Consider the following 13,118-nt stretch of genomic DNA (forward strand, 5'->3'; position numbering starts at 1 on the left):
CAGGCCTCTTTCAAACCCTTTGTAACTTTCACTCTAAGAATGTTTTATAGGCTTGTGAAGATACTGATAAAGAGACCTCCCTGGGATATCTGCCCAGACTAAAAAAGCAAACAAACTTTAAAAGACAACCCCCCTCATATCTGCTCAATTCCAGCCCTCAAATCCCCTTCCCTTCCTTGTCACCTAGCAACAGTAACCAAGGCTTTAAAAGGGGGAGCAGCTTTTGTTCTTTGCCCGTGTATTGATTAGCAATGCACCAGTCCTTTCCCTGTAGGGAAAGTAAAAAATAAACTCTCTCTCTCTGCATCTCTTCTCTCAGTTCTTTCAGAGCCTGCATCACCAGTCAAAAATCCTAACAGTTCTCGCAGGGCTTAATTCGATGGAGCCATTTTGGGGAACATTTTATTCTACCTGTTTCACTTGGGGGTAACGGGTCAAGTGGCTTTTGGCTCATCGTTCCTCCGGCAGGAACAGGCGTGTGTTTCTGTAGGGCTTTCTTGTTTTAAGTGTGATTTCAAGCAGGTGGTTGTTTCAGACGATCACCACAGCCCACATCTTGAACCCAGAGGCTGATGTTTTGAAGGTGCTAGGCTAGCCCAGGGCAGGGGTTGCAAGTTTCATTGCCTCCCTTCTTGGCCAGGATGGTTTTTTTGTTTTTGTTTTTGTTTTTAAAATATATTTTATTGATTTTTACAGAGAGGAAGGAAGAGAGATAGAGAGTTAGAAACATCGATGAGAGAGACATCGATCAGCTGCCTCCTGCACATCTCCCACTGGGGATGTGCCTGCAACCCAGGTACATGCCCTTGACCGGAATCGAACCTGGGACCTTTCAGTCCGCAGGCCGACGCTCTATCCACTGAGCCAAACCGGTTTCGGCGCCAGGATGGTTTTTTAGAAGATCCACCACAGGGTAGTGAGCCACCTGCCTTCCAGCTGAGCCCCTGATTGATCTGCCTGCCTTCTGTGTGTGTGTGTGTGTGTGTAAGGGGGGAGAGGGGCACATACTAAACCAGACAAGCTCAGGTGAGGCCTGCATGGCGGCCTTACAAACTAAGAGATTGAAAGTAACCACATAGGATGGTCCGAAATTAAAACTTTCCAACTATAAGCAGTTCATGGTGAGTAGTCATGTCCTAGGGTGGTATTTTTCCCTAACAAAGGTCAACCTTCATCTTAACTGAGCCTGTCTGTTGTCTTTTTGCATCTAAGATCACACCTTTGGAATATCCAAGTAATTTCCTGTGGCGGGCCAGCTCAGTCAAGGGTTCCATGAGCCTGAGAAGGGGTAGTGAAGGATGTAGAAAAGACAGACAAAGAGAATAAGCTGGGTCTAGGTGGATCTCCTGTGCCTGGCTGAGGCCACAGAGAGAGATCCAGACCGGAAGCTGAGCCTTTATTTTATAGCCAGAGGTAAACATTGTAGTGGTCACCATAGTTATAATGTTCTTGTGAGTTTCGCTTGTTTTGGCAGCACTTGCTGCACCTGCCACAGCCCATTGGCTACCCAGATAGGATCTAGGGAGCATCGTGAGATCAGCTTAATTATGCTAAGAGGGCTATGCCCTCTAAGCTGGGACTTGTTGTGGCTTTGCCAACAGGTCAGTCCAAGGCTTAACCCTATAGCCGCTCCCTACAATTTCCTTTTTTCTGGACCCCTCCAAGCAAAACCAGCAACAGAGCAGAGACTACAAATCCCCTCATTGTTGTTACCATGTCAATAGTTAACTATTCCATACTTACCTATGTAAAAAAAGTATGCCTGTTAGTTTTACTTTTTATCCAGTCCCAGAGATTTCCCTGCTTTGCTTTCTCCTGCCTCCCTAATCTGTTACCAAGGGATTTCATGCAATAGTAAGCCACTGACTGTCTTCCTGTTTGATTCTGACGTATAAAATGATGGTCAAACTGCCGATACGGGATTTTTGGACTGGAACACGCGGTGTTCCCCTGGGCAGGATGGCTTCCCCAGATTCTTTGTCCGTGGGAGTCGAAGAGTGGAACCACAGACGGAAGATGGTATAGCAAAGGTGGAAATTTATTGAAGAACAAGTACAGACTCCCACGTGGGGAGGGGGAAGGAGTCCCGGGTTCCTTTTCCCCAGGTTTATAAAGGCTGCAGACTTTTGTGCCTTGATATCCCCTCTGACTGGTCACTATTCCCTCCTGATTTGGTCACTATAGCAACTCCTGAGCTCAAAGGTCAAACCTCACATGGGACATGTGAGGCCCTCCTCCCTGTTCTCCCATTCCCTCTGGGCTCTCTTCCTCCTCCTTTATTTCATAAATAGAGACATTTTGTACTCCTGGTTCCCTTGTCTTATGGAAATGTAACTGCTGCCTCTCCCAACTTCCTTGTCTTATGGAAATGTAACTTCTGCTGGCTCCCTGCTCCCTGTCTTATGGAAATGAAACCTTTTGCAACTCTGTAGTCCTGTGTTTTTTCCATGGACCCCCTTAATTTTAAAAGTTCCCTAAACCTACCTTTTTCACCCCTAAAAATTCCTATTTCACTGCCAATTTCAGGAGCATTTTATCAATCCGTTGAGATTTTGTTTCCTGGAGATTGTCAGTGTGGCTCACATAAACTATGCAAATTCTCTGCAGGTTTGAACGTTTCTTAGGTTGACTTTCCAGAGGATTGAGTGGCAGGGTTTTCTAGTTCTGATTGTTTGTCCACAGGACCTGCCTGGGTAGGCTGTTTCCTTGCCCACACGACTGCCCCAGGTGGCAGAAGCAGGGGAGGTGGCTGTGAGCTTGGTTGGCTCTTGAGCAAGAACAGTTGCTAGGGCTTTGGTACAAAGTATGCCAGAGTGAATCCTCTTATTAACACTTCTCCCAGAACCACAAAAGAGCTATGAATTTCTGGTTTATGGACCATGTGAGGTTCCTGCATGGAAATATTTCATTTTCTGTGTTAGAGTGCTGGACTTTGACCCTGCCAAGCTGCCCTCACCTTTGGACAGTCACACAGGGCAGGAGCTCCCAGGCTTTGTTATATCTTAGGCAGCCAGGCCATCTAGCTTGTGTAGAGGGAGGGGGATTTTCAACATTGAATTTGTATTTCTTAACATGAGAAACAAGTTTGGTTGCTCTCTCTAATGGGCCTTTGTAGCTGGCTAGTAGAGCTTTTTGTGATAATGAAAATGTTCTACATCAAGCATGTCAAACTCACGACCCGTGGGCCACATGCAGCCCACAATGAATGTTTTTTCAGACCAGCCAATATAACGGTATATAAAAAATGTTTTAATAAAAATTTTGTAACTTAATTTTTATAATATCCTGTTATATATAATATCCTGTTACATATAATCCTATATAATAAAAGGCTAATATGCAAATTGACGGAACAGCAGAACGACTGGTCACAATGACATGGACTGACCACCAGGGGGCAGACGCTCAATGCAGGAGCTGCCCCCTGGTGGTCAGTGTGCTCCCAGGGGGAGAGCTGCTCAGCCAGAAGCCTCGGCAGCGCTAGAGAATTAAACTCCCTGGTCACTTGCGGGAGTGTCATTCTTGCGATATCTTCAGAAAATGAATTTTCTAAGAATTGCACGGGAGGATGGGATGTGGAAGCAGGTTTTATTTGCATGGAGTCACTTTTCTTGGGTTCCAAAGCCCCCTGCCCCTCAAGCCAGTCCTGGCAAAGGTGCAGCTGGGGTCTCAGCAGAGCCAGAAGCAGGGCCAGTGTGCGGAGGTTCCGCACCTTGTTGCCGCCGGGTGTGCTTCAGGGTCCAGGCTAATGAAAGCCTCTTAGTTCATGTGTGCGCCGTGAGGGCACCGGGGAGCACTTTCCCCTGTAGCAGGAGTCCGAAGCACTCGCACGTGTGTGTGTGTGTGTGTGTGTGTGTGTGAGAGAGAGAGAGAGAGAGAGAGAGAGAGCGCGCGCGCGCTGAACCTTCCTTGTTTGGACGTTTAAATATTTAGGTTTCCTGAGCTGGAGTGACCATGCCCATTCTGGCCACTGGCTTGACTTCAGGTGTGATTGATGGGGAAGCACCGTCCCACATCACTCAGACCTCAGTGGGCATGTGTCCTGCCTCCCTCCAGTCCCTCCCCCCCTCAGTCAGCAGGGAACAGCCTTGACGTGTTAAATTCAGCTTTTTGGCGAAGCTGTGTAACTGGCATGCCTCTATTACCTCGCTTTCCCCTTTACTCACTTCCTGTTAAACAATAACCAGGTTATTGCAGTGGCATCAGAAAACGGAATTTTAAATTTTATTTAATTTCAATCAATTTAAATTTAAACAGTCACGTGTGGCTTAGTGGCTAGGGCAGTGGTCGGCAAACTGCGGCCCCTTGAGTGTGGCTCTTCCACAAAATACCACGTGCAGGTGCGCACGTACAGTGCGATTGAAACTTCATGGCCACACTCAAGGGGCCAAAGAGCCGCATGTGGCTCGCGAGCCGCAGTTTGCCGACCACTGGGCTAAGGTATTGGACAATGTAGGATAGACTATTTTATTTTAGGAGTTTATTTTTTAATTACATAGGGAAAGCCTCATACATGCACATGGTAGTGATCCAAAAGGAACAAAAGGGCATCAGCGAAAAGTCCCTCTTATCTCGGCCCTTTGCCCCTCATTTCCCTTTCCGGTGCCAGCCATGATGACAGTTTCTCGTGCATCTATCCAGAAACGTTTCACACATATACAAGCATAATGTATGTACTTCTTTTTCTCTCTTGCTCAATGCAAGAGGTGTTATTCCATCCACTCTCTTCTGTTCCTTGCTTTTTTTAGTTAACAATGTACTTTGGAGGTTATTACTGATAGAGACAAATAGACTGCCTCATTATTTTAATTGCTTACATTTAATTTTACTTGTATTTAATGGCTATTCATTATACTTCTTTACAAAGTTATACCCTCATTTACTTAATAGGTTTCCTATAAGTGGACATTTGAATTATTTCCAATCTTTTGCCATAATAAATAATACTGTAACAAATAATGTGGCATGTTTTCAGACATGTTTACTTAGTTATAAACAAATTCTTAGGTGAGATTGTTAGCTCAAGTGTATGGGCATATAACATTGCTTCAGATTTTGCCAAGTTGCCATCTATAAAGTTGTTGATAGAAATGTAAATTGGCAGATTGTATGAGAGCCTCTATTTCCCCACAGCCTCAGCAATATAGTCTATTAAACTTTTTGTTCTTTGCCAGTGTGATAAATAAACATTACCATTACCTTATAGATTTAATTTGCATATCTCCTAAAATATGTTTTTATTTATTTATTTTTTTGAGACAAAGGGAGATAGAAACATTGATGAGAGAGAAACATCGATCAGCTGGGGACCAAGCCTGAAACCTGACCATGTGCCCTGACTGGGAATCGAACCAGGGACCTTTCAGTTCATGGGTCAGTGCTCAGCCACTGAGCCACACCAGCTGGGCACATGTCTCTTATTTTAAATGTGATTGAGCATCTTTTTATATTTGTAAGAGTCATTTGTATTACTTCCTGGTAAATTATTCAGATCATTTGCCCATTTTTCTGTTAGATTTTATTGATATTTATATTGATGTGTAGGAGCCCTTTGTACATTAAGGAAATTACTGTTGCCTCTGATATGTATCAACAAAAGTTAACTTCTTTCCATGTGGCCATTTAAGAACATTTTTATGCCCTGGCAGGGTGGCTCAGTTGGTTGGAGCATCGTCCCAAACACCAAAAGGTTGTGGGTTCCATCCCAGGTCAGGGTACATACCCAGGTTTTGGTTCGATCCCCAGTTGGGGTGTGTACGGGAGGCAACCAATTGATGTTTCTCTCTCACATCAATGTTTCTCTTTCTCTCAACTTCCTCTCTGTCTGAAATCAATAAATGTATCCTGGGGTAAGGATGAATGAATGAATGAATGAATGAATAACATTGTTATGCCCTGGCCGGTTAGGTCCGTTGGCTAGACTCACTGGTGGTCCATGTGGTCTGAAAGGTTGGCGACCACTGGGCTAGAGGATCTTCCTGATAGGTGTAGGTTTTGGACTGGATCCCTGATAGGGGGCATGCAGGAGGCAGCCTCTCAATGTTTTGCTCTCACATTGATGTTTCTCTCTCCCTCTCCCTTCCTCTCTCTATAAAGATCAATAAAAGTAAAAAGAATCAACCAATGAATGCATAAGTAGAAGACATTGTTTCTCTCTGCGTGTGTGTATGTATCCCTTCCTCTCTAAAAACAATTAATTTAAAAAAAATGTTTATGATGTCAATTTAATTCATCTTTTTGTTATGGCCTCTGGTTGTATATTTTACTTAGAAAGACTTTGCCCATGAAGATATTTTAAAAGAGTTCTCATGTCTTCCTCCAGAACTTTTATCGTTTTGTTTTTTTATATTTAACTCTTTGATCCTCTTGTTGGTGGCAGGAGGAACAGCCCTGGGTGTTAGACCAGCCTGCTTGAGTTCTGGCTAGGAAGAATCAGAGCCAAGACTCAAACAATGTATTTAGAAAATTCCAGAGGAAAGAAGTGAGTGGTAGAGGAAACGGGTCAGTGAGTTACAGAGGCAGAAGAAGGGCCCTCGGAGCTTGGGAGTGAGGGAGGTAATGGTAAGGGGGTGGGGATAGGTTCGGGCACGGGTCCTCCATCAAAACGCTTTTAATGGTGAAGATCTTAGGGGGGGGACCCAGGTTACAATCCAATAGAATATTCATCAGCTTCCAGGCGTCATGGTCTCCACTAAGGGGCCAGAGCCAGGGCAGGGGGTCAGTACTCAATGCAGCGGGTCCTGAGGTCAGCCATGGTGTCGCTTGTCTGGTTTTGCTGCTTCTCTGGGCCTGGATCTAAAACACAACTGAGGCCTGGATGTCATGCAGAGGGAGGAAAGGTCGGGGGGTCTACACCACGTCAGGATGCACGGGGAGGAAAGGTCGCCTGGGGACGAGTCCCACCCTACAGATTGTCCATGGCTAGGTGCTTTCTAGGCACTTGGGGCTTCCCTCCCTGGTGACTTTCTGTCCCTGGCCCGTTGTCCTCGCCCTGCTCATGTCTGTCTAACTGCCTACCATATTCTGAAATAATCGGGGTTTGTGCATTGGCCCTCCCTTACCCTTGCCTCCGCTCTCCTACTGCGGTGCCCTTCCCAGCTCCCGTGCTCTGTCTAGCCCTGAATCGGAGCTAGTTACTCTAGGGCAGTGGTTCTCAACCTTCCTAATGCCGCGACCCTTTAATACAGTTCCTCATGTTGTGGTGACCCCCAATTTCATTGTTACAAATTGAACATAATTAAAGCATAGTGATGAATCACAAAAACAATATGTAATTATATATGTGTTTTCCGATGGTCTTAGGCGACCCCTGTGAAAGGGTCGTTCAACCCCCAAAGGGGTCGAGACCCACAGGTTGAGAGCCGCTGCTCTAGTAGAAATAGTATTCCCACGTGCACGGTGTTGCCACCTTCCTCTCATTTCTTTCCGAGGACAGCTTTTAGGTAACCCCTGTTCCCCGATGGAGAAGGAGAGTTTTAGTTTTTATTGGAGGGTCTCAGTTAAGTTGATCCTCCAAAAGACAATCAGGTTCCTCCTCTCACTCCCATGCTTCTCTTCTCACCTCAGCTGGTCTTTGACCTCCTTCTTGCCCTCCCGGGACCTGGCACGCCCTGCCCTTTGTGCGGGTTGCTCAACCGGGGGAGGCGACTTGGACGGAGGCTACTATAAAGCCACCGGGCATTTGTACTTGGCCTGCCTCAAGGAGAGCTCTGCGCCTCCCGCAAAGCCAGCAGTTTGCTGGCTGTTATCACTTAGTTCATATTTCCTAACGCGTCCTTGCTTTCGCTTTTTGTAATTTCAGAATCTCATTTTCATCTTCTACCAGAGCCAGCAGCCGTTGGGAAAGAAGACTGTGCTCCTTGAACAGTGAGTATGGCTTTTTTAAACCATAGATTAAAAAAGGGGTGGGGGGGAGGGCAGTTAGGAGCCTGGGACTCCTCTGTAAGCTCCCTGGAAACCACCCTCTGGTGGGTGATTTCAGAAGGACTGGCGGGAAGGGTGTGGGCACCTGAAGGTTTTCAGAGCTCAGATATGCACCCAGAACCTCCTACAAGCAGTTCGCAGAGACTTTGCCAGGAGGAGGGCTCTGACTTGGAAGGGAGGCTGAAGTCCTGGGCCTGTGGGGACCAGGATGTTTTCCTGGGCAGCGTGACGCTGGAATCAGCCACAAAGGCAGAGAGGAGTTCATCGGGCAGCCAGGACGTGAGTGTGCTCATGAAGGGGACACGCGAGGCAAGACAATGTGGGGCTGTGCGGGGCTTGCAGGGGCAGGTTGGTTATCTGGGATGCGGGTGGAACTGTGGAGCTCAGCTTTGGAGGTAGAGCTGGGGTCCTGTCGAGCTTTAGAGCTCGCCAGGGCAGGCTGATCCCTGGAGGGAACTGCGAGGTGCCTCTGGCAGAGCTGGGCTGTGAGAGAGCACCCGGGACAGGAATGGGAGCCACAAGTGAGGACCTGGGCCCGCCTGGTGGCTGAGGGAGCCGTGTGTGGTCTGTCTGACTCACACTGGCGGGGATTTCCCTCCCACCCAACATTCCTCGTGAATGTGGAACCCCAGGGGCATAAGGAATGGGTTGTAAGAGGCTTTCAGGAGTGGAAAGCCCTAAGCTGTGCTGATTGATCCGCAGGGCAGCTTCTGTTCACATGTGGCTTTCAAGCCCATAAAATGGGATGGTGTGGCTGAAGAACTGAACTTTGAGTTGTATTTAATTCACTTTAATTTAAATAGTCGCACATTAAGCAGCGCAAGTTTTTTACACAACACTTACAGCCTTTATTGATAGGGTACAGCCACTATGCCAAAATTCAGCCGTCAATATACAACCTCCGTTTCCATCTACATTAATGAGAATATATTTTACTTTAACTGGGACATAGAGGCAAAGCGCCAAAAATTAAATCAGTATAACCTTGAAGTCTTTTTTTAAAAATTGATTTTATAGAGAGAGGAAGGGAGAGGGATAGAGAGATAGAAACATCAGTGAGAGAGAAACATCTATCGGCTGCCTCCTGCACACCCCCAACTGTTGATCCCTAGTGATAGTTTTGAGGAATAAGAACCTAGTTTCAGAAACCAGGGTTGGGTAAATGTAATGGCACTTCATAGCTGGATATTATACTCAGATTTCAAGAAGGTAGTATCTCCCTAACAGCGGTAACACGCCAGACACATGAAAACCCAAAAAGAAGCAAAAGCTCGAGGGGGCTCCTCGGGCGAATGGGCTGGGAGACCCGCCTGTCTCTTTATCTAAACTGAAGAAAGAGGAGGCGCTGTTTGGTAGGGACCTTGAGGAGACAGCTGGCAGCGCAAGTCTTCCCAGAGGCAGATATCATTCCCCAAAGAGGAACCAGTCCGTGACCCTGAAGAGGCAGGAACTAGAAGTGTCCCCAAGAAAAAGTGGAAATGCTTTTTGAAAGGGGAGCCACTCAGCCATGGGCCTGAAGAGGCTGCTGTAGCAAGAGCAGCAGCCTCCAAGGAACAGAAAAGGCTCCAAAAGTTATCCCAGGAAGAGTAGAGTGTACAGCACCCTCGTGGCATAGAACCGCCCGCTGACCCATCCGCTACATCCCACAAAAACAAATTCACAAGGAAAAAAAAAAAAATAAGAAGAGGAAGAGGAAGGAGAAGGAGGAGAAGAAAGAGAAGAATGATGTCGTGTTTATCTAGTGGAAAGCAGTGTGGAAAGAATTTTCATATTGCAAAATCAAAGGAAAAAATTACAAGCAGCACTGGATAGTTTTAAAAAGACACCAGCAGGAATCAGGTCACCAGGTCATTGGTTACTTGCTTTTAAAGCAGTTGTAGAGGAGTGTGAAGCATGGTGATGGGGACTCTGACCTTGGCGCCTTGTGCATAATGGATGCAAAATAGTATCTGCTTGCAGCCAGCTCAGAGAGGGGGCAAAGGTGGCATGAGCCAGGGGCACCTGCGGGATTGGGTTGAAATGCAGGGCATGCCACGTATCTGTAGGATGACCGTGGGGGCACTTGTCAACTTCTTTAAGACGGGAGAAAAGCTTCCTACCTTCTAATGTGGGGAGGGATGCAATAAGAGGATGTGTATATGAACTGCCTGCACTGGGTCTGGCATACAGTAGTTAACAGATGAAGGTCATCGCTCTTGTGTCTTTGAAAGTGTTTATATTCTATTTATTCTTGGAATTTTGCTTTGTACCCTAAGATTAAGGTATTGGAACTTGGGTTCCCCAGGCTCTAAAATCTGAGAACATGAAAAGACATTTGTGACATGTTATGCCCTACTGCTCGCCCCAGACTAAACTTGGGAGCATGAGATGCCCGTATCCTCTACCCAAGGAATCTTTGTCCCTGTGTTCAGAGATAAAGGCCTGGAATGCACAGCCTGGATATTAACAGGAGGAGGCCAGAGCAGGCTCCAGCCTGGGGTGTGTGCGTGTGTTACTCTCCTGGGCGCCATGATGGCCAGCTGGTTTTCCTGACATCAGCTGGCTTTACAGAGTGCTGCAAGGCCACCAAACGCATTGTCTTTAACATTGAAGTGCCTCACTTCACACAGCAGATATGCAAAGTGAGTGCATTTTTCCTTTTCGATCTATTCAGGCAATGAGCATTATTAAGCAATAGGTACTTGCCAGGTACTGTTTTATGTTCTGGGATACAAGATTCTTGTTGGGGCAAGCCACATCTTACTCTTTAATTGCTGGCATGATTTTGGACACGTTTCAAAAGTCACCAGAGTAGGAAAAGACAAAAGCGATGATTGGATGGAAATTCTCATGTAGTAGACCGATGACTTAAGTTTGCTGGAAAAGTGAACACGTATATTTTTTCATTCCTTCAAGGTCCTCTGTCCTCCGTAACTTAATTTTTAATAATTGCTATAGACATTTTTTAAACCTATAGGAAAGTTGAAGGTTACCACCTAACCTTCACCTGGATTCACCAATGGTTAACATTTCAACATATTTGCTTTATTTCTCTCCCCACCCACATGCACACACATTATATATTTTTCTCCTCAACTTTTAAGAGTGAGTAGTAGATATCATTATGCTTGTCCCCTTCATATTTCAGCATACATAGCCTAAGAACAAGGACATTCTCCTACGTGCAAAGATAACCACAATTTCACCTCACACTCCAGAACTGTATCACAATAATATTATCTACTATTCAGTCCTTACTTAGATTTCCCCAGTAGTCCTAAGCGTTTTCTTTACAGCTTAAAATACCATTCGGATCCTCTCGGGGGTCCTTCATTACATGGAGCGGTCATGCCTGTTGAGTTTTTTTAAGCCATTACCTGCCTTTGCTTCCTCCTCATCCTTGTACTCATTCTGGGTCCTTCACTTCTCTTTTCCCCTCTGCTCTTCCCCCTTCTCTCGCGACAGAGTTTCACTCCTGTCACTCTCTCAGCCCCGCAGGCACCAGCCGGCCTCAAAGAGCAGGATGGACCTTGACGTGGTCAACATGTTCGTGATCGCGGGGGGGACGCTGGCCATCCCCATCCTGGCATTTGTGGCCTCCTTTCTCCTGTGGCCTTCGGCGCTGATAAGAATCTATTACTGGTGAGTTAACTCTGTAGTTGAAGTCTTCAGGGGAACCAAAACAGTGTCATCTTCTCTGCTTGTCCTTTTGGTTGTTCAGCATTGTACCATGAAATATTTCAAGCATGTAGAAAAGCTGAAGGATGTTGGGAGTGTTCCGGAATGATTGGTGGTAGCTTCCTGCCAGGTAACTTCTTTTGGGCTTCTGATGGCATCTCTGCCCAGGAGGCCACCCTCACTCCCAAAGTCACCGATTCTTTAAGCAAGGATTGTGCGCATTGGTGGGGATCCCGATGGCAGGTTCTTGGTCCTTGGGTTCTGATCCAGTGGTTTCTGACAGGTGCGGTGATGTGCACTGATAAATGAATTGGGAAGAGCAGGACCTGGAGAAGGCATGTGGGTGGGACAGAATGGCTTCAGATTTGTGCTAGACGTGTTCATTCCTAAAGTGGCAGAAAGAAAAAGACGTTTCCAATCATGTCATTCTCGTACCGCCTTCGTGGTTGCTTGCCCTTTCAGCACACTACCCCCTCTGCCTTGACATTCTCTTTAGAGTAAGTCACTTTTGTAGGTTAAATCAGTTTATTTTAAGAGCAATACCAGTATAAATATCACCTCCTTAAGTGGAAAGCTTGCCATCCATAGTCAGTTAATATAAGACAGTAAAAATAAGCAGAATACCATTCCACACGGCTGGCCTACAGACTGCTGCCCACCGAAGGCGGTGCCTCCTTTCTCTCTGGTGAAAGTCTAAGCGGGTGTGAAAGACGCGCAGCCCCCGCAGAGCCGTTCTCCTCCAGGGAATCAGAAGCTCAGCTGTTGAGAAGGGAGTAGCTTTCCCGAGATGTGCTTCAGGGACTTTCCAAGCCACAGTCCATTTACCAAATGAAAGCACCGTTCCCACCGCGTGGTATGCGTCCCCTGGTGAAGGAAATACCGAGATAGGCCAGGTTCCTCCCGGTGCCGTCGGGAAGCGCCCTGAGATTTCACCGGGGCTTCTGGGAGTTAGAACTGCCTTCTGTGCACACAGAGAGGAGTGCAGGGGTTGGCGTGTGCCCTGTATCTGCCCTCCTTTCTGGCTCCCTTTTGTTTCACTGGAGTGTGGAATTTTCCACCTGCCAGCCAGGCTCTGACCCTTGAAAAGAAGCTGCTTGAACAGGAGGGAGCTTTTTTTTTTTTTTTTTTACTCCCTCCCTCTTGGGAGGTGGTGACCCTTTCAGAGGCTCGCCCAGGACCCACCTCTGCGCTGACGAAGCTGAGACGCCAGCTGTTGAAATGCCATCGTCCTTGCAGCCCTAGCAGCAGGCGTGCTTTGGGCCCAGGATCCTGTGTAGCCTGACATGAAGAGGCCAGAGCGTGTGCCGCACGTGCCCCGCAGAGGCTCCGTGGACTCCACACACAAATGCTATTTTTCTTAAACAAATCAAACTGAAATGAAAAGTACAATTCGGTGCTGTGGCCCGTCACCATAGAACAGAGGTGTGATTACACGAAGGCTAATTCCCTGCACCCGTGCGAAGCCAGCTCTGTGCCATACCGTCCGCAGCCCCCACGTTCCTTGGGTCGCCGGGAGAGCTTTTTAGAGTCCGATGCCC

At 46.9% G+C, this 13,118-nt stretch overlaps 1 protein-coding gene across 6 annotated transcripts in view; it reads left to right on the forward strand.

The window, feature by feature from the left end:
- Positions 1-13,118, forward strand: part of ABHD6 (abhydrolase domain containing 6, acylglycerol lipase) — a 98,507-nt gene that overhangs the window by 58,308 nt on the left and 27,081 nt on the right. For 5 of the 6 annotated variants that reach the window (XM_070390868.1, XM_070390871.1, XM_070390870.1 and 2 more), the window contains exons 2-3: positions 7,802-7,866; positions 11,393-11,544. In XM_070390868.1, coding sequence (XP_070246969.1) covers positions 11,426-11,544 — 119 coding nt within the window. In that variant the 5' untranslated portion in view covers positions 7,802-7,866; positions 11,393-11,425. The remainder of the gene's footprint in view (positions 1-7,801; positions 7,867-11,392; positions 11,545-13,118) is intronic. The other variant, XM_070390873.1, reaches the window with a different exon arrangement.

This window comes from Myotis yumanensis, unplaced genomic scaffold, assembly GCF_028538775.1.
Source record: "Myotis yumanensis isolate MYYU_CA2020_CCGP unplaced genomic scaffold, mMyoYum1.0.hap1 SCAF_14, whole genome shotgun sequence".
NCBI classification, from domain to species: Eukaryota; Metazoa; Chordata; class Mammalia; order Chiroptera; family Vespertilionidae; genus Myotis; species Myotis yumanensis.